The 20,863-nt window shown below is 49.4% G+C and overlaps 5 protein-coding genes across 5 annotated transcripts; 3 read left to right on the top strand and 2 right to left on the bottom strand.

The window, feature by feature from the left end:
* Positions 1-538: 538 nt before the first annotated feature.
* FTJAE_12235 (Type 2C phosphatase) lies at positions 539-2,441 on the top strand (the record flags this gene model as incomplete). The annotated part of the gene is made up of 3 exons (XM_037345260.1): positions 539-1,203; positions 1,277-2,284; positions 2,333-2,441. 3 exons carry the CDS (start codon positions 539-541, stop codon positions 2,439-2,441), a joined length of 1,782 nt encoding a protein of 593 aa, XP_037200692.1.
* Positions 2,442-2,952: 511 nt separating this feature from the next.
* FTJAE_12234 (Malic acid transport) lies at positions 2,953-4,859 on the bottom strand (the record flags this gene model as incomplete). Its single annotated transcript, XM_037345259.1, has 6 exons — positions 2,953-3,117; positions 3,176-3,405; positions 3,455-3,804; positions 3,859-4,008; positions 4,061-4,068; positions 4,443-4,859. The coding sequence occupies 6 exons, from the start codon at positions 4,857-4,859 to the stop codon at positions 2,953-2,955; spliced, it is 1,320 nt and encodes a 439-aa protein (XP_037200691.1).
* A 1,422-nt stretch (positions 4,860-6,281) lies between these two features.
* FTJAE_12233 (UBA domain protein) lies at positions 6,282-7,154 on the top strand (the record flags this gene model as incomplete). The annotated part of the gene is made up of 2 exons (XM_037345258.1): positions 6,282-6,536; positions 6,591-7,154. The coding sequence occupies 2 exons, from the start codon at positions 6,282-6,284 to the stop codon at positions 7,152-7,154; spliced, it is 819 nt and encodes a 272-aa protein (XP_037200690.1).
* A 1,249-nt stretch (positions 7,155-8,403) lies between these two features.
* FTJAE_12232 (nonmuscle myosin-II heavy chain) lies at positions 8,404-11,807 on the top strand (the record flags this gene model as incomplete). The annotated part of the gene is made up of 2 exons (XM_037345257.1): positions 8,404-11,655; positions 11,715-11,807. 2 exons carry the CDS (start codon positions 8,404-8,406, stop codon positions 11,805-11,807), a joined length of 3,345 nt encoding a protein of 1,114 aa, XP_037200689.1.
* Positions 11,808-13,854: 2,047 nt separating this feature from the next.
* On the bottom strand, positions 13,855-15,771 carry FTJAE_12231 (SOK1; the record flags this gene model as incomplete). The annotated part of the gene is made up of 1 exon (XM_037345256.1): positions 13,855-15,771. The coding sequence occupies one exon, from the start codon at positions 15,769-15,771 to the stop codon at positions 13,855-13,857; it is 1,917 nt and encodes a 638-aa protein (XP_037200688.1).
* Positions 15,772-20,863: the final 5,092 nt, after the last annotated feature.

The following is a 20,863-nucleotide window of genomic DNA, read 5'->3' as shown; positions in this document are numbered from 1 at the left end:
GGTCGGCTGCTATCGCACTGGTTCACGTGGGGCTGACCGATTAGACTAAAGACATGAGACGTGACTATGAGAGTGTGAGAGTGTGAGAGGGAACTCGGGATAAATCGCAGTAGAAGGTCTAGGCAGATGTTTTGTATGAATGGGAAAAGAAGAGGCAAACAAGTCAGATCATGTAAATATTAAATACTTAGGTAGGTAAGGTATTCATTCAAGATCATCAAGCTCCGATCTTCGCAGTCACTCAAGTCTCAAGACCTTGCAAGCTTCACCTCAGGCTATAATTACCATCTCAGAGGGGAATGGTCGCGATAAGATAGCGCGCAGACCCACTACTAGCTTCCATCCACCTTCATCATCCTGGATCACTATCACCGTCCTTCTGTTACCTCTTGACTGGACTGTGTCTACTTTGTCGTCGGATATTTTAGTTGTTTCTTTGATAACAAGAGATCAACAATTTCTGCCTCTTCTTCATAACCATAGGCCAATTCTTCAATCTTCTGCCAGCCTGGCCCTAAGCTCCTCCGCCGTCGTCCAGATGAATCGAGCCGCAGTGAGAGCCTTAAGGACGACCTCACTTTCGACCGTCCGCACTCTCTCCCGCACTCCTCGTCGTGGCTTCGCCGTCTCGTCCTTCACTCTCGCCCAGGCAAGATCCAAGGCTAGCGCACACGCTCGAAGCGGTCGCCGCAACCCTGCAGGTGCCATTCCCCTAAGGTCTTCTATGTACTTTCGTCGCCTGCCAGTCGCGCTGGTATCCAGTATCGTCGTCGGATACGGCGCCTGGTACTCTCTCAACAGCTCTGACACACCCGGCTCGGCTGTAGGCTCTAGGACTAGCCTCGCCTCGACTCAGACAGCGGATGTATTACCGACTCGGACTGTTCTCGTAGTAGGCGCCGACGAACTTAGACAAGGCACCATTGTTGGCGAGGGACCCATCTCCAAGGCAACTAGTGACGACGGGCGTCGCATTGTCGAGATGTTGACTCCCGACCAAGCAACGCAGAAGCTTCGTCGCCTCGAACAGTCTTTTTCCGTCAGCCGAGGACAGGGTGTCACACGTTACGACCTGGTACAGCTGCCCAGTAACGACCCAATCGAGGATGATCACGCCGAGAAGATTGTTCAAGTCCCCAGTAGATATTCTGTCGAGACAGATAACAGCGATTGGATGTTTTGGGGTGTTTTTGACGGCCATTCGTAAGTATTCATTCATCTTGTGATAGAGCTTGTGTCACGGTTTATAAAAAGGGTGTTGACTCACACGACATAGAGGATGGACTACTTCTGCAACCTTGAGGGAAAGCCTGATTAACTACGTCGCCCGCGAATTGAACGAAACCTACAAGAAGGCTTCCGGTGATCTTCCCTCTGAGGATGCAGTAAATCTGGCCATCAAAACTGGGTTCAACAACCTTGATAACGAGATCGTCCACAAGAGCGTGGAGAAGGTGTTCAAGGGCGGTTCCAAGACTGTCGCAGCCGAGATTCTACAGCCCGCTCTATCAGGATCGTGTGCCCTGTTATCATTCTACGACAGCCGCAGCAACCTCCTACGGGTTGCATGCACTGGTGACTCTCGCGCAGTCCTTGGTCGCAGGGCACAGAACGGAAAGTGGACAGCCACTGCTCTATCAGAGGATCAGACGGGTAGCAACCCTCAAGAGGTTGAGCGCATGCGCAAGGAGCATCCTGGGGAGGAAAACGTCATCCGAAATGGCCGTGTTCTTGGTGGATTAGAGCCTAGTCGTGCCTTTGGAGACGCCGTCTACAAGTGGAGCAGAGATGTAGCCTGGAAGTTGCGCGAGAACTTCTTTGGTCGCAGCCCTTCACCTCTTTTAAAGACTCCTCCCTATGTTACCGCCGAGCCTATCGTTACAACCACCAAGGTCAACCCCGAGAATGGTGATTTCCTTGTCCTGGCAACCGATGGCCTCTGGGAGATGCTTACCAATGAAGAGGTTGTCGGCCTTGTAGGCAAGTGGATTGAGACTCAGGGACAGTCTGGAACCAACTCACAGTTTGATGCTGCATGGAACAAGATCTTTGGCTCGTCAAAAACACCATTACCCGTTGAGGAGAGCAAGACCGCCGGACCTGATGGCAACAAGACCCCTATCCGTGTTCAGCAATGGGGTATTGACCCGGATGCTAAGGATCGCTTCACCGTGAAGGATAATAATGTGGCTACACACCTTGTCCGAAACGCCCTTGGTGGCAACAACGACGAACAGGTCTGCGCTTTGCTCACGCTGCCTTCGCCTTTCTCACGACGATACCGGTAAGTTATGATATTGGTGTTGGATAGCATATTACTAATGATTCTCAGTGATGACTTGACTGTGCAAGTCATCTTCTTCGGCCATGGGGAGAAGACAGGCGAGGTAACTGTCAATCTCGAGGCTACAGCTGGAGAAGGTGTCAAGGCGAAGTTGTAGAGTAACCATGCTTCTCACTTATTGTTATTTATATTGGAGACGCCGGAGAGGTTGTATGTACTAGTACAGGGGTATTGCTAATGGAGTTTGGCGGCGTTTGCAGATTCCCGTGAGCGAATCAAGATATCTTTGCTTGGATGATTATATTGTTGTTGTTGTTTTCATGAGAGGCGCGCAATGGCAAGTATCGGTTTTATGAACAGCATTGTCAAAGAGTTTGGAGTTCCTGTCAGGGAAATAAACCGCATTTTCTTTGCGTTGACTTGGTCATGCCACTAGATGTTTGGATCAAGCAGTGTCTTTAGGACAAATCGCAGTAGCGAGGTTCTAAATTCAAATAAATAGTTTGATATGACTGCCCTTATGCTAAAGATACCGGACGCCGGTTTATGCTGGCCTGGTTACCTCAGATATGCTAGACCTACTGATATCTTGATCAATAAGACTGTTTCGATGAGACGAAAGGGAAAGGCACAGAAACGGTGGCATGCTGTAATCACTCTAATATGCTCTATCTTCCATCCTTGGGCCACAGAAGTTTTCTCGATTTCAGACTCCAACACATCCGGATAAAGATAAGAGCCCAGACGATGATGATTGCAACGGTCATGACAGAGGCAAATATATGCAGGCCATTGCTATCAAATATTTTACCCATGACACTGGTAGCAGTAACCTAGAGGAAACCCATTGAGCATACAGTGAGAAGTGCTGCGGTGAAAAGGGTTACATACGAGAGCCGTATTAGGGAAAACGAAAGACCACCATGTCATCTGGAAAGGCAAATGATGGCCGGAGAGAGAGTATTTCCACAATGCGCCGACACAGACTATGAAGAACCACATAGCAAGACCCCAGAGCCAGAGGCTAACGAGAATGCTGATGACTTTAATGATAGCGCCAAATTGAGGATTGTCAAGAAAGTTTGGAGGTATTACCAAGTCTGCTTGGCTGCCGAGTTGAGCTGATGTTGTCAGACATGATACATATTTTGCAAGACATTCGAAACATACCTATGCCAGCAGCTGTAAAGCCATAGGGACCGATAGACATGAACTTGTAAGGGTCAGCAACGTCGAAAAACAGGAGAGAGAGCGTGCGTACGATGCCGGGCCTCTGCATGTCCCGCGGGAGCTTCTGCGTCATGAGGCGGTATATGAAGGCCGATGAAATCATGAAAGCGATCAAACAACCGGTTCCTTGAATAGCAGTGGCCCCGAGTGCCATTGCTACAGTGTTGGTTGATAGTTTGTGACCAGCTGAATCTGCAGCCGCGATCAGGTTTGCTGCGAAGGGGGCATTGAGTAATAGAGGGTATGCTGGGAAGACCCAAGTTGGCGTCATGGTATGGACGGGAAATATTCTGGCCATGATAGTCAGCCGACCAGGCCAGATAAGCATATGAGCTTGAGCTTACAGAGTAGACCATAATATAAGATATAGGAATGCGCTGAGAGAGACGCTCAGGGCAGCGTAAACCCAGAAGACACACTCCATGGTGTGGACCAGCCATATGCCGGTGTACGGAATACCATATTGGCAGGTGTTGATTAATATTACAGCAATACTAAGTTTGTTAGAATGTGTTTGAGCCCGGATAATAGTTATCTGTTGCTTACGAGACCAACTGGCTGTCATTAGTTTTAATAGCATGCCATAAGAAGAGGGAGCCCTACTGAAGCTGATATGAAGAGCGATTCAACTTGGTCTGTGAAGGAGTTCACGAAACTCCCCGGCCTCAGATGAAATCTCGTACAGATAAGAATACAATTCATTGCAAAAAGGACAATGTTGAGAAAAAAGAAGAAGAGGCCAATGCCACGGAGCCAAGGTGCTTCCCACTTCACTAGCAAGAGTTAGCTACTTTCTTCTGGGGCGCAACATGACATTAGAGATAGTGTATTCACATGAGTAAATAATATTTGCAACGCCTCCAGTCGACATGGTCTATCCCAGAGTTAGCGAGACCAGAGACAACGGAGAGACAAGGCGTTGATATACCATAGTGAAATAGGTCCATTGATAGCAGGCGATGCGATCTCGAATGCCAACCTTTTGGTTCCCGGGGCCCTTCTCAGCTGTTGCGATAACATGGTTCAGGCTATTTGAAGTGAGAGTAGACTCATTGTTGAGCAATCGACCTGGACGGGCATGACCATTAGTATGCTCAGGAGGTATAGCAGTGATATACGATGGCCGTTGAGACAAGGCCGGCCGTGGCACAACATGATGTCTTGAATGTGCTGTCCCTGGAGCAGCTGGAGCCGAGGCCACGACGGAGAAGAAGGGCGGATTCTCTTCAGACGGAGACTCATAACCCGTAGCCAGTGCCGACGTCGACCCAGATGGCGGGACCGGAGACGGAGACGGAGGCTGCAGCTCGGCTCCGGCTACCACTGGATCACTGGCGGGGGCCATTCTGGAGGAGGGCTGTCAATGTCGTCGGCGCGACGGGCGAGTAGCTTGGAGACGCAGTAGAGAGCCACGAGCGCGCTAGGTTCCATATGCGAGAAAGCAATATGGAAATAAACCAAATGCGCGACAAAGACGAGATGGTGGAGAACCAGGGTGCCAAAGTTGGCGAGTGGCATGGTGAAATTGAATTGGATGGATGTCAGGGAGTCGATAGTGATAGTGGTAGTGTGGTAGTGACGGGATAGTGGAGGGCGTGATCGGGATTAATGCCCTGTTTTTTCGGGCTTCGGTGATGAGCAGCGGGAGACCGGCAGAGGGAGCGATAAAGTCTTGGGCCCAAGACGGATCCGCACAAGTTTCGATGTTTGTGTCGACAAGATTGAGTCTTTATTCATATCCGCGTGAGCCGCTGGTGGAGGGTGTGTTTTTTTGGTGTAAGGATGAGGTGAGGTTGATCAAGGATGAAGATGAATGAGTACAGCCAGTTTTACAAACTTGCGAGAGAGAGAGAGAGAGATTACAAATAAAGTGAGGTCATTCAAACAAGCGCAACTAATTCAATTATCCCTTTATTGGCATTCGGGCTACCTTTAATTAATCGGGCATTGATACTACAAGGAATAGATCAATTATTCAACACAGACAATCCTTTCCATCGTGAAGAGGTGAGTGTCCCTGAGGCATCACTATCAATATAGGGTAGTGCCTCTACTTGTAATCTAACTATCACGTGAGTTTTTTGGGAAATTCCAGCCAACATCGCCCATTTATTTCTGCCTTGATCGAATACTATTTTACAATAACAGGCAGCAATTCATCATTTGGATCGATCTCATCTGTATATAGTGTATAATTTGTATTTTGTCCATCGTAGCTACTTACACGGCTTCCACTGGAGACATGTTCTAGGGGGATCGTTTCCCTGGTTTTTGTCTTTCACGGCACGTCCATGAACAGAGCCCCGGGTCCTAAAGGTTCGATAAGAAAGAAAACCAGGAGTCAAGGAGCCCCGATTTGGCGCTCAATTTCTGTTTCCTAACCAACACTGCTGTTGTAGATCAGCCTATCAAGTTAAGAGTTAATTGCTTTCATCTAAGATCTGTTCTGTCATTGGATGGGAAATCAATGTCAGAACGACGTCAGCGGGCTATTCAACGGCAATGCGGGGCGATCCATAGTTACCCGAAGCTGCACGTGATAGTTAATGCCACCTTGCGGATAGGTAAGGTAGCTCAGAGAACTGCATCTATAGCTTCACTCTCGTTACAACACTAGCCATTTTTCAAAGGCCAAGCAAGGTTCAACATTAATTGCAATTAATCAAATCTCAACTGCATCCGATAGAAACTCCTTGTCTTCCCACGGGAGTTAGGGTCGGCTTATTTCTATAGCATGTCACGTTGAATCTCGACACAACCCCTCACCATGTCTTTTACCAATACACCTGCCACTCGGCTCGGCGTGGTCGGCCTGGTAGCTGGCTCTATCATTGCGAGTGTTCTTGACGTCAAGCACTACTTCTATATTCTCATTGACACCCACATATGGAGATACCGGCAGTTCTGGAGAATCTTGGCCTACCAGTTATGCTATGTCAACTCAACAGAGGTACTTTTTGCGGCCATGTCGTTATACAACCTTCGCATCGTTGAGAGAATGTGGGGTTCTCGCAAATTCGCTGTAAGTGGTTTCAAGAAACGTTCATCCTCACATTACTAATAGCATTGTGCGCAGTCCTTCTTGACTGTCACTTTCTTCATTACCTCCATCATACCCCTTGTTGTCTCAATGGTACTGCGGCCTCTCGCTGCTGGATGGTTCAACTACATCCCGGCTGGGCCAACTCCCATCATCTTTGCTATTCTGGCCCAGTATCATGCCATGGTTCCGCACATGTACAAGTATCGAGTTGCCACGTCTGAGGCACCTCCAACGGACCGACCCTTCGTTGGTCTCACGTTCTCGGATAAGTCCTACAAGTACGCCATTGCGTTGCATCTTGCGATGTTGCAATGGCCAGGCTCGGTCCTGGGCGCAGCCACTGGATGGATCGTTGGATATTCGTGGCGAGAAGGACTTCTCCCGGCTGCCCTCGTGCGCTGGCGAGTGCCGGGCTGGGTTGTAGGACTAAGCTCCCATAGACGAAGTGCCGAGTTTGAGGGCCTTCGACGTCGACTCGAGGATGAAAACTCGACAACAGCTGTCGCAACCGGAGCTCAGGCTTCAACGGAGGGTCAGGCAGAGCGCCGGAGAACGATGGGGCAACAAATCATGGATCAAGTCCGAGAAGTGCTTTAGTGGTCGGTACGTATGGTAGCAATATTTAGCATTGCGCATTGTCACAATTGGGCAATAGCCAATGGTTTCCGAAAAATTGCGGGATAGGGGACTACAGTACAATATTGAAGAGCATACCTTGGCTCCCGGGGAATGTTTCAGCCCAATGAGCATATGACATCCCTTGAATGTCTACGGAGTAGGGCATCTTCAGAGCAGGGATATCATTTTCTGTAAATAGAATGCATCTCTGAGTCTGAGTTGTCGAAACTAACGGACTTCCGTGCGTCCAAGGAGAATGCTCACAGCAACTTTATCCATGGCGTTGTCAGCCACGATCCCACCATCGACTGTCAGCATATCTGCGTCGATCATCGGACACAGCCATTAATGCCACGCAACGTGACGGTATGCCACGGTCAGAAGGGAGCATTGGGGTCTAAGTAAAGGATTCTAGACACGTCAGCTCAGACTCTACAGAAGGAATCATCATGTTTCCTCATGCACGGATCAATCGTATAAACAGAACAAAACTCTTTTTAATCTATTTTTCTTTTTAATATGACAATCCCTCGAAACAAAGCTGCATTCCTACTGGTGCATCGTTAAAGAGCTGCGAGCTCTATGAAGCCTAGCGCTGCCAAACCCATGCCTAAGCGTGCTAAGTAATGCGGGTGCGCCCCTCCAGCCGCCGCGAAACCCCTGAAAACTGAAAGTCCATTGGCACGTGTGGTAAGGGATCTACGCAGGTACGGTACGTACCTACCAACCTGACTCGGCTAGACCACTAGCTCAACCGCTGTAATTCAACTTTCAGTGGAGGTCTTCACAAAGGTCCCACTCGATAACTTAAGTTAAGTTACCTCCATTACTCTTGGGGTTCTCGATGGGCCTCCTTTTCTTCATGGTCAGTCCCGACCTCTCCTTTTCTGTCCCCAGCATTTGCATCGTTTCTCACAACTTTTGTACTCTTTCTTTGAGGTTGTAACTCGAGACCCTTTTGTTTTATTGCTGTCGATTTTCTGCGGGTTTCCAGCCTCAGTGGCTCTTGGGCGCAAAGCCCCCTTTGTTACATCCAATCTCAGCTCAGCTTCACCCAGCGGCACGACACGGATCCCGGTCAACCACTTTTTTGTCCAAACTTTGGATACTTGTCAGCCTTTTCACTGCTCTCTATGGAGGTGTTTTGATATCTTTATGCACTGCTTCAGTCCGACTTTTACCCCATGCCTCATAACCTACACAGCACGATCCCAAGCCCGTCGAAACCATGAGTGCATACGCGCGAGAGGGCAGCCCGTATGGGTATGGCTCTAATAGGATGTCACCACCAGCACCAAGCCCACGCGGAAAGATATTTGTCGAGGGCTATCGCAGCGATATAATAAACGGCTTTGAAAAGGATCATCAATTGTATAATTCGGTACGCTTCTTGTCCACCGTCGTGGAGGCTGATGGACCTGCGGCTTCTAATCTTTATTGTGTACAGATGAACCCTGATCGACCGCAAAGTTCAGCGCTTGTCGACCTCCGAGACCCGATTCAGGTACATCTCTTAACCGAAACAGCCCTCTCTGATAGCAAAGAGTATACGATTCTGTCGCAAGAAGAGGTGGACGACCTCAAGAAGCAAAGCCAGTCCTTATCCCAGCGTGTCGAGTCAACCCGGCAAAACCTGACCATTCAGTCCAAATACCGAGATGCCGCAATCTCGATGGCGAGGCTATACAACCCCGGAAAACTGGATGGGAAGCGAAGGAGTCTACTAGGTCGTAATAGCGGCGATCACGCTCGCGCAAAGGAAGCAGAGGCGGAAAGACAGGCCAGCGAGCGGAAGTGTGAAGAATTGGCTGCGGAGCTCTTCAACCTTGAAAAGCGACTGATGGAGCCCCAAAGACGCCTCCTGGAGCATACTGCTGGTATTCTTCAACTCACTCATAAGGCCTCGAATAAGAAGAAGGATCTCACTCCTCCACTTCAACCCCTCAATGGCATGCCTGGCAGCCCAGAGAGCCTATATACTTATACACGCAACAGCACGGATCGCGCCGGAGACGAGCACTACTTCAACGATAATGACTATTACGACCAAGCCAATGGAGTCTCAACGAGAGGGCAACCCCGTCAGCAACCCATAGAAATACCCCTTAAATCACCGATTCGGGAACAAAATCAGCTGAGAGACGAGATGGAGAAGATGAAGGATGAAAATCTACATCTAAAGGGCCAGTCTAATTCATTGGTTAAGTCGATAACGGAGATGGAGGCACGACTCGAGAATTTGAACGGCTCTTTGCGAGATGCGATTGTTCGCTTCAATCCTTCCAAGAACGAAGACTATTATGATCCCCCATTTGGAGTTTCGGGAATGAAGCCAGGAGAGCTCCTCAACAACCAGTTGGATTACCTTGAGATGGGTCTCAATGCCATCGAGGTCGAACAGGAAGAGTCTTCTGGCGAGACCGTCAAGACTGACGGCGCTTTCGAGAAACGCATTGAGTCCCTAAACCAGCAAGCACGAGATCTACTCCTCACAGTGGATCCCAGTTACCCGGCCGTACCTCATTCACCACAAGACAGTTTTGAGACGAAGCTTGACTATCTTGAAGATGCACTACGCACTGCCGACTCGGAGCTAGAACGCGCCGTGCAGGCAGCTCAGGCCGGGCCACCAGAGAAACAGGACGGTGACCAAGTTGAGAGGATCTTGATGAACTTGTGGAATATGATGCAGACAGGCTTCGCCAAGATTAAGAAGGAGAAAGAGGAGCGTCGAAGGGCTCGCATGGAGAGAGGCTATGAGGATGACGAAGTTTCTGACGATGAATTCGATATTGAGGAGGCTTTCAGCCTTCCCGGATTCTCTAATCGTGTTCAGTGGTTGTACTCTCAAGCCACTACACTCAAGAACCAGAAATCTGTGCTCCAGCGACAGATTAAGCAACAGCGCGAGCTCAATAACAAATCAGACGCCGAGAAGGATGAAGAGCTGGCAAGGAAACAAGAGGAGTTGGATGAGACACAAATTCTACTGGCTCGCGCTGAGAGAGATGCGATGACTGCCCAGACAATGCTCTCAGAGACCCTTGAAGAACTCGAAAGTGCCCGTAGTGTTGCGCACAACGCTGGCCCCTCGAAGGCTGAGGCTGAGGGTAGCAGCAGGAAGGTTGCCGAGCTGGAAGCAGACCTGAAACGTCTTCAGGCCGACTTAGCTGGTGCTGCGGGTGCGGCGGGTGCAGCTCACGCTCAACTCGAGGAACGGGATGAGAAGATTGTCAAGCTTGAGAGGGACCTCGACCAGCTCAAGTCCGACCTTGCTAACGCGGCAGCTTCGGCAGCTGCCGCGCAGTCTCAAATCGAGGATCGCGAAAGCAAGATCACTGCCTTGGAAGCAGAGTTGGACTACCTGGAGACGGCCCAGAGTGAAATCGAGGAGCGAAACAAGAGGATTGCAGCGCTCCAGTCCGAGCTTGAGCAGGCCAGTACTGCTCATGCACAGATCGAAGAGCGGGACGCGAAGATTGCTACTCTTCACACCGAGGTTCAAGAAGTCAATACTCTACGAGACCAGGTTGAGGTGCACAGTGCGACGATTTCTACACTCAAGGCCGAGTTGGAGAAGGCAAATGACCTTGAAGCCCGCCTTGAAGAACGAAATGCAAGGGTTACCCATCTCGAGTCTGACATGGAACTTCTTCAAGCAGACTTGGCGGGAGCTGCTGGAGCTGCAGGGGTTGCTCAAGCCCAACTTGAGGAGCGCAACAGCAAGATCGCAGCTCTTGAGTCCGACATCAAACAACTCGAAGAGAGGCTGTCGGCTGCCGAGTCTTCAAGCAACAATACTCGCAACCAGTTGACTGGGGTCGATTCAGTGATCGATGCTCTCAACGCGCAGCTCGATGAAGTGAATCGATCCAAGCAAATGGCAGAAGACAATGCCAGGTCCTTGCAGCAACGGGTGGATGGCCAAAAGGAAGAGCTTGCTTCCAGAAAGAAGATGCTGAAAGATAAGGAGGACGAACTTGAGCTTCTTAACATGAACCTCGTAGAGATGAAGACGGAGCTCACGATTGCCCAAGCGGAACTGGACGGAGCCTATGGATCCCGTGCAGAGAGGGCCGCTGATGTCGCAGCTATCAAGACTAGTGGCGAGGTGATGAAGCTCCAGAACCAGCTCACAAGGTTAAAGAATGAGTTAGCTGGAACTGTTCAAGAGCTGGAGGAGGTCACAAGAGAGACACTCAGTGCCGAACGAGAAAAGATAGAGCTTGAGAACAAGCTTCAGGACGTCCAATCGGCAAAGAAGACTCTTGAAGGAGAGGTTACGACACTTCGTCAGCGCCTCGAGGTAGATATGGAGAAGGCTCGCGAGCATATCACCAAGCTTCAAGAGGATCTTGATGGCGAACGACTTAAGGCAATCCCACCAAATGGTGGTGTTGGCAGAGGAGCCTCGATGCTGAGTGAGCAATTCAGGGCCACGATGCGTGAAGAGAGGAAGAAGTTCCAAGAGAGCCTCAAGGTATGTTTTATATCCCAGATTGTCTTGTGCATAGAGCAATTGCTAACTAATATCAACAGGAGGAACGTGCTAGAGCACGCCAGCTGGAGGAAGAGCTTGCCAAATTCAAGCGGGATCAGGGATCTGCCAGAGCCTCCCTGAACCCTCAATGAGCTGACCCCTGAGATGTTAGGGTTGTATATTAAGCTTCGTCGCTGATCTTGTCTGCCGGAGTTTTGTTTATTACAGTTGATTCTTTGAGCGGCAACAAGTTAGATTTGGTGATTTTAGATACCAGTTCATCTTTTTTTTAGGCTGGGAGCAAAATATGCAAGTTGCTCTTGCAGGGGTTTAAGAGTTAATGTGAATTGGATGAATCCATGATTCTTAAAAAGTCGGAAGCAAAAGGGGGGAACTTGTTGATAGAATTTAGGAGCTGGACAGTGGCCGGGAGACTTTGAGTAAGAGACGGCAGTCTTGGCCTGATTAACCATTCGATGATTACGAATTTTCAGCCTCGCTATGAAGTCTTCTGTGGAAATGCCTTAGAATATCGAGACTTTGGCATCCCCTGGTCATGTTGATGCGCCATGGATGAACACCTCAGCTGTGACCATCTCTCGTGAAGCTGTCCCCGTTGCACCATGCCATAATATGTCTTGGATGAGTGCATCACTTTTGAAAAGGGCTTAACAAACAGACTGGTCATTGATGAAACTCTCTCGGTTCTATTGTTGACTTAGAAGAGACTCATCAAGCACAGGAAGCTAACACGGAGAGTTAAGTATATCGATACGGACATGGGCTACTTCATGTGAGTATTCAGCGACTTATTCGCTAATCCTTATACTCCTACGAAGCCGCCTCAATCTGTCTTATTGGACAAGCAGACTCTAAATGGGAATACTGTATTTCTTCGAACTCAACTTGAGTGCTATGATAGCGACCAAGACCCCATAAGGAAGATAAAAAAGAAAAGCGAAAAAAAAAAAGGGAGACATAAGCTGACTTTCTTTAATTTCTATAATTACCCTTCCGCATGAATCCTACTCAGGGAAGGATGAGGATACATGTGGTGAAACCAGTCAATAAGCCAAGCTTAGTACCTTACGGGTAAGATTGAAAGGGAAGCGAAGGAAAGGAAATTTTGAATACACACTGATACTACAAAGGCCAACTTCCATTCCTGGCAGTCGACATATTGAACTACGGACTATTCATTTATACTGTGAGCAAGTCACATGTGGTGGTAGTCACACGGGAGGCATCATGGGGCATCAGTCTCACATTCTGTATGTATGGCCTTACGTTATCCCTCGTAAGGAAAGTCAAGTCTGACAAAAACTGTTTGGAAGTCAAGGGAATAGTTCAGGAGGTCTTGTCGAACAATTAAACTGACCTTACACGACACCTTGTTAGTGCAACCTACCACCAAAAGTCTCACTGAGAAGAACAGAAGCTGGCATGACAGTCTCAGCAAAACAGTCAATCAATCACAGATGGGGACCAATCGTTGCAGAACATGTAGATTTTCTTCTAGTCTTTCTCTGTCTAGTCTATTTGCCATATAAGCGCCCCATGTATGTTCAAGAAACAAATCTTCCAGTATGAGCAGGTCAGATAGATAAATATGTGCGCCTGATCTAAATGCGAATAAGCTGCGCACATGTTTGTACAGCCTGAAGCCGAAGAGGTCATGTGCTTGCCCGTACGACGTCAGTGTCACCACAACTCGATAATTCCAATGCACAACACCAAAAGCGCCATTGGACCAAATAAAACAAAAGGGGCCGGTTTCACTGATCCCCTAATAAAACAGAGACTGTCCACCATGCAACGCCACAGTAGCAAACGCAGACTGGGTGAGAATAAACCAAAACAAGCATATCTTATGAAAAGGTGCAGAACATGCAGTGATAACTGAGTAAATGCAGAGAGCCGCCGACCAGTGTATGTTTTTGGGTAGGTACCCGAATATTGACTCGAAAAATCTGCACTCCCTTGGCAGACAGAGCAGAACGGCTCCAGGCCAGGGAAGTGCATAGTGCGTATGCGTATGCGTATGCGTGTGCGTGAGGTGAGGTTGTGTGCCAGTGTGTGTAATGCGGTCCAGCCGATATTGCGTAGTTAATCATGTATCGACATTAAAAAGTAGGTAAATGTGGGTATAACGAATTGGTGACACAAAGGGATACATGATGTTGTTCCGCCGCGGGCTGATTAGTCCATAGACATGTCGTCTTCGTCGACATATGCCATGCGTGCCCATATCCTCCAGTGGACAACGCCCACATGAGCGATACGAGTCGCAATATCTTCGATGCCACCCTCTTGCTGACCCATGCGGATGGCTGCATCCAGGTCTCGGTCTCGTCCTGCATCCAGGCTGCGGCTACTTGTTGGTACACGATTACCAGTGGCAATCGAGAACAAGCATACACCTGAAAGAGCCTTGAAGTAGCGGACGCGCATGGCGAGCTCGTTAAGCAGGCGAATGCGGTACGCCTCCTCCATCTCCTTGTAGATAGGTGAGGAGATGCGGCAAACGTTCTCCAGGAGCTTCTCCTCGAAGGGGACAAGCATATCCATGGGGGCGTTGGTGAATCGGAAGATCTGCAGAGCCATAGAGGGAGCCATTGAGCGCCACTTCTCGTGATAATGTTGGTCGTGTGGTGCCTGCTGAAGCAGAGCAACCAGACTGTCGCGGAGATTTCGGGCTCTTGTTTTGGCTTCGTTGGTTTCTGAGTTGAGGTAGAGGGGAAGGACCATGGAGGACCGTGGCGATGACGAAGCTGAATCTGCAGAGCTCAGTGTAACACTGGAAGGTCTTGAGCTCGAGGGAGGAGTGTTGAAGTTGAACTCGTGGTCATCTGACATAGCGCTTGCAAAAGCAGGGGGCGAATTGAGTTTCGCGATACGCTCAAGATCCTCGTACATGCGCATGCAGACGTCTAGGTTGATGGCATCCAGAATATCCGATCGAACACGTCCAAGTCGGTCCTCATCAAAGAAGAAAGTACCAGGCAGAGGCTTCTCTCCAGCAGAGGGGAGCATAGAGCGCGAAATTCCCTCAAAGAAAACCCCCATATCTCCAAAGCATGAGTACATCTTCCCGGCACCGTTAGGATAAGTTCGAGCAGCCTCTTGGTACCATGGTTTGGCATCGCCTATATCCATTTTGCGATTTCGCAGCTTCTTCATCAGAAACTTTTGCTCGAAAGCTGTGGTTTCTTCAATGAGAGCAGGTCGAAGGCAGCGTATTTGATGATTGGCGACGTCGAGTTTCATTGCCTCCAAAACACTGAGCAAACTTCGCATGCCATTGACAAGCTCCTCAACATCGTTGTTGCTGTTACCGTTGCTGAGCTGCTTGTACATCGAATCGACCCATTCGTCCCGCATTGGTGCGCAGTGAGATTTGAGGACTCGTGAGAGCCACGAAGCAAGCTTCTCCAAATCAGCAATGCCTCGGTGAAACTGTTGCATAAGAAGTTCCACGTTTAGACCCTCATCCAGAAACTGTCGGTCGCGCTGGGGCACAAGGGTTTGGATGATCTCCTTCACAGACTTGAGAAGCTTTGGCAAGCACCAGTCGTCTCCTGTGCCATGCTTGGCGTAAAAACTGTCTCGGTCCACGATAAACTCAACCAGTTCCTCTTTGAGTGTCGTCCAGAAAATGCTAGCACGATCGTGCTTTCTTCGGCCCTTATCGCCCTCCACATTAGGTCTGAAATGAAGCTCAGGGTCAAAGTTGATATCGTGCCTCAGTTTGGGGTTGTTGATGATCTTGGAAACCTCGAGCTCTCCTAGACTTGATTTCGTTACAGGAGGTTCCAAGGGCTGTGATGGGGCAGGAGATCTCCGACTTTCAGGTCCTGGACTAGATGTTGTTGACATTTCTGAAGGATTTCGTGATAGTGGTGCAGCTACTGGGGCTGGTGTACCAGAAGGGTTATCGTATCGGCGAGGCAAGACTTGCGAGGTAGTTATAGCATCGTCCTTCTCGTCTGTGGATGGTTTTCGGGCTGTCTCCTTTTCAGGTCTTGTCTCTCCCTCGCCATTAGGTCCAGGTCCCGAGGTAGACAGACTCCGCCTCGATCGCTCGACCGGGCCTCCGAACCCTTGATCCGCCGTCATGTTGATGGTAATTTACTGATTTGGCCCTCCAAGTATTTCAGTGATTGAGTCGAATGTCTGTCAACTGATTCCAGGTTTCCAATTGAACTGATGCGATACGTGTTAGCTATAACAAGAACTGTAGCAAAAGCTTGACATGGGCTTCAGGATGAAACCAAGCAGTCACAACGATACGGCCAGTTGCAGATGCACTCGGCTAAGAACTATTCATCGGCCAGATGCTGTACCTTGAGTGACAAGCAGTAGGCGGAACAGTGGTCGAGCGAGTCGCAGACTGGTGGTTTTGAGATTATGCGGTCGACTTACAAGGATCCAGTGAACTTGCAGCGGACAGCGTCGGTTTGTGTGTACCCAATTACGGCTGTGTGACAGTACAGATGATATTCCTTCTTCCTTCGTTGTGGATGTGCTCTCGGTGTGTCGCCTCGCAGTTCGTTTCGGTTGTATGCAATGCGGTCCTGATTTGTCTGTATTCTCTTCTTCTGGCGGATAGTTGCTTTTCGACCAAGTGAATGTGTCTAGTGGCTAGCGCAATAGGCAACAATCTATATTGCGATGCAAAATAAAGTATGGGGAATATTCAAAGTCGTCTTGTTGTATATATCCAAGACACGGGTGTTTGAAAAAAACAGAAATAGGAAAAAAACATCAATAACGGGAAGAGAGAGAGAAAAGGGGACGATAGTGACGGGAGACGGGGATATTTGATATATGGGTTACATCCTGGTTTGGGGTGCGAGCAGGGGAGCCACTTAGACGGAGCTGGCTAGACTGAGCTGGACTACGAGACACAGAAGTATCCATCGAAACCATGATCCGAGTCGATAGTAATCCTATGCCACAGCCTTCCTTGGGCTAGAATTTTTTTAAGGGAGGCCAAGCGCGGATTCATCTTAATCGCGTGGCATGGCTGAAGTTTGGAGGGAGCGGTGGGCCTAGACGCAGAGGCAAAATCAGGTAACTAACGACCAAAGTATCTTTGGGTAGTCAGAATGACCCCTACAGGGTGTAGGGAGTAACCTAATAGCAGCTGCGTGGAGGTCCCTGTGAATAGGAGGGGCGTGTGGCTTCAATGAGATCCACAAGGACACCTGGGTGAGGCAAGCCGTACAGCAGGCAATTATCGAGGGAGTTGCACTGGATGCAACTAAAACAGCGAATGGTTTGGGGCTGTCGCCCCTGGAATCCAGTGGAAAATACAGTGGCTTCTGTAGATACCCTCTCGCCCAAATGGCGGGCGGCATTAACACTCAGCTGAAGCGATCGATGCTTAGATGAGCTAGTGAGTCAAACTGTCGGTAGCCACCACTCAAGGTACCGCCACTGGGACGGAATTCGAGTCTGAGTCGATAACTGTCAATACCAAGCAAGCTGAGAAATTCAGATTGATTCCTGGCACCCAACCAGCCTAGGGCAAGCCTGTACAGTAAGTGTGGGAGTTGGAGTGCAATTTTAATACTGCAGCGACAACGTGACCCTCCAATATTCGGATCTGAGCCATGTTGCTGCTATAGTCTTGGTTTCCCGTCTCTGTTAGATGAGTAGGGAATCAAAGGTCAGACGCTACTTGACTCAGTCTAGGGGGGGTATCACGGGGGCTCACCATGTCCTGTTTTTTTCTTTGTTTAAACGAGTCTTCATTTTCTGCAAGTGACAGATGCACGGGAGGAGAAATCTGCTCTGTTCTGTACAGTGTGTACAATGCTTGTCGCTCCCAATGCAAGATATGAAAGTCTTTGCCGATATAGTCCATCGTCATGACGAGAAGCGCTGCAAATACACGGTAATCACTGTATAACGTAGTGTAGCGACGTATGATGGCCCCACAGACTCATCCGAGAGGTGAAGATACGCTTTTGGGCACAGTGTGTGATCCTTCCATCAGATGGGACAAGTGGGTTCGCCATGGATGTCATTCATGGGATCCGCGGGAGGAGATGGAGATGAAGATGGAGATACTGGTAGCATGCGATGAGTTGGGATGGATGACCGATAGTGGAAGTTTGGCTGATGAGGTGTGTGTGCGTGTGCGCGGCAGGTTTGTTGGAGGGATAACGGCTCCTTCCACTTGCAGGGCGACATGTAAGTTTGGAAGGTAAGGTCAAGTAAGTACACCCAAGCCTTAAACAGGGAGGCCCCTTTGATATGCGGATACTTTCCGCCTTTCATACCACTTGATGCAAGACAAATCATATTCTCATTATCGCCATTGAACTTACAATGAAAGCCCATGTGTATAATACCAAAGACGCAGGGAAACCCAACCAACATCAACAAAAATAAACAAAGCAGGGTCAGACTTCCACTTGCCGAAGACGGATCGAGTCCCAGGAACATTCGACCCAAACAGGCCAGGGATAGCCAAACTTGGCCCGCCGATTCGTCCATCGATTCCAGGGGAGAATGGTCATTTGGGACCAATGGATTGCCTTGCCTACAGTAGCACTCAACATGCCACACTGCTCACGCCTGGAACAACTCCAAAAAGGGACGGCACAAGGGCTTACAGACTCCACGCCAGGGACCATCCGTCATCGTCATCGCACTAGCACGCTCTTGGGCGGGCCACATAAAGATCCATCCACCGCCGCCGCTGATCTAGAAACGGACCAGAAGCGTGCATATTGTAGCGGAGTTGGAGTCGGGTACGACTAATGAGCCGCCCCAGCTTCGGCCGCTACGAATTAATCTGCAGCTCAGGCTGGCCCTGATGTCCCATTGATTGCCATGTTCGCCAACAAAGCAAGCCGAATGCTGACTGATGAGAGTAAAATCATGGAACTTGTGGCAGTGTTTGGATTTGTGATGGCAGACTATCCTCAACCTCGGCCAGACAGAATCTTTTTATGCAGACGGTATGCGCTCACGCCGCCGACCGCCACCACCACAAATGCCGTGTCTTCTGGGTCTCCGTCAGGACCATTCTGGCTTCACTGCATGATTGCGCCTCGCCACGGGCAGGACGACATCGCTGCAGCAGTGTTACGAGAAGAGTGAAGCAAATGTACCACATGTTCTGTTCTATGTTGATGACGGGCATAAGAGGGTCTGGGCGGTGAGTTGGGTCGACACAGACCGCTGTGAAATTGCAACGCAAGTCAGGTATGTAGTCTCACATAACAGAAAAAACGCAAAGTTCGCCGAGGCGCTCAATGAGGTTGTACCAGTACGGCCACAGCCTTCCTCGGTGCGAAAAGTGGCCAGCTTCATGGTGAAGGCATTTCACCAATCTCGGTTTCGCCAATTGGCCAGTATTATCTCTAGTGCATCCCAGCCTGGTGGTACTGCTCTTCTAGTACGGACTAATCTGATCTATCCCTTCGATGTACAGACATGTTCCATGTGCGAACCCTCGTAATATGAACGGTGCACAGCAGCCTCGGCAGCACTGAATAATCCGCTTCATTGACCTGGATTGGTGGATGTTTACAATCATATTGTTGGGACCTTGGGCAATAGCGAACCGAATGGTGAATAATGTCCAGGGCAGACAGGTTGTCAGGGTTAACCCACGCTTTCGATCATCTAGTCAAGTCCCAGCGCCTATCAAGCTCTCCACGCGTACAGCCCTGGAAGTCCAGGAGCGTCGGATGGTTGTGGTGTCGTTGTGGTGTGTTTGCTAGGAGGATCTTGAGGACGGGCCCCTCGTCGAGTCCTTGTCTGACAAGGGTGACCACGAAGCGTGCATCAGCTCAGTCGTGAACATCGGTTCATTTCTCGTCAGAATTGTGTGCAAGCCCTGATTATTGTTCTACGCCATGGTCTCTCGCAAACTGAGGCCCAGAGTCTCGGGTTTGGGCTCCTGCTTGCACACACTGCCAGGGTATTGAGATTTCTCTATGAGTCAGGATTGACAACAAGCCGAAAAGGGTCCATCATTTACAGCAAGAACCGCAGCCAAAACATCATCGGTGTGGAACCACATCACCATCCGCCAGGACACGAAGTGGCCAACGCATCAATGCACCTATGTTCGAAGTACAGCCCAAAACTTGGCTGCAATGCTGCTCTGCCCAAGGTTACTGCAAAGCCATGAAAATGGAAGGGATTCTTTCACCGCCGTAGTAATAGGTGCAGTGGCATTGGGATTCAGACTCTGGTGCAACAGTTCGTGGCTGATTTGATCGCGCGTTTCATTTTCCGCATACCACATAATATTGCCCACTGGGCAGCAGGTTCATCAATGAGGTTTTCCGAATCAGCCGACTGAAAAAGTTCGAGGCCTGCATCACCAGCTGCACCACCAATGTAACAGCAATGTTCTCTTCGTTTCCACGTCGCTAATCTGGAATCTAAATCATGGCATTTCGCGCCAAACTTGAATCGGAGATGCCGTCTCTTGTTGGAATGCTCTTCGTGTGCGCAACTCTATTTATTCCACGGGGAAAATACAGTATTCAAATTTCTGACTAATGCTCATCAGCTGCTTCGCCTCGATCCTTTGTTCAGCTCATTTTGTCCATGCGGCGGCATCCTGGTGTCCCGTTCCGTCAGCCCAACCCAGGTCGGAAACCACCATATCGGACATGGCGAGGATGCAATCAGTATAACCCCAGCAAAAGTTGCATCAGAATATTCTCGAGAGCATGGAAGGTTTCCTCCCGTCTGGGCATCGGCGAATTACTAAATCGAGGGAAGTGCAAGAGATTAAGATGGCTTTCCAAGTAGTCGGGGTTGATGGTCGCAGGGAGAAAAATGACCATACACTACAAACATACTTCATAAAAAGTTGTTTGTTTGTTTCTCTCCTGGTTGTTACGGTTCTAGCGAAACCCAAAAATGTTGGCCACCTACGTACATACTGAGGACCAGACCCGGCGAAGCGGGATAGGTAATAGTGCCATGCAAGGCAAAGAACTCTCCGTGTACCAACTCTGAAGCCAGCGACTCATTGATTCTTGGCTGGGTGTGTTCGTACTCTCAAACCACCAGGTATGTTGGCTAACGTTGGTTCCCTAGCCCACGATGCTCAGAGATGCAGTGAGGGATGCAGGGCGATGAGATGGGTTTAAGTCAGGGACATGTCGCCACCTTGTTCCAGCACCTGTCCCTCCTTGAAGAGAAGAAGGAGAAGAAGAGGAAGAGGAAGAAG

Source organism: Fusarium tjaetaba (genome assembly GCF_013396195.1).
Source record: "Fusarium tjaetaba strain NRRL 66243 chromosome Unknown NRRL66243_c0000328, whole genome shotgun sequence".
Taxonomy (NCBI): Eukaryota; Fungi; Ascomycota; class Sordariomycetes; order Hypocreales; family Nectriaceae; genus Fusarium; species Fusarium tjaetaba.
The sequence above is the reverse complement of the archived record's forward strand: the minus strand, read 5'-3'. Positions and strand labels throughout refer to the sequence as shown.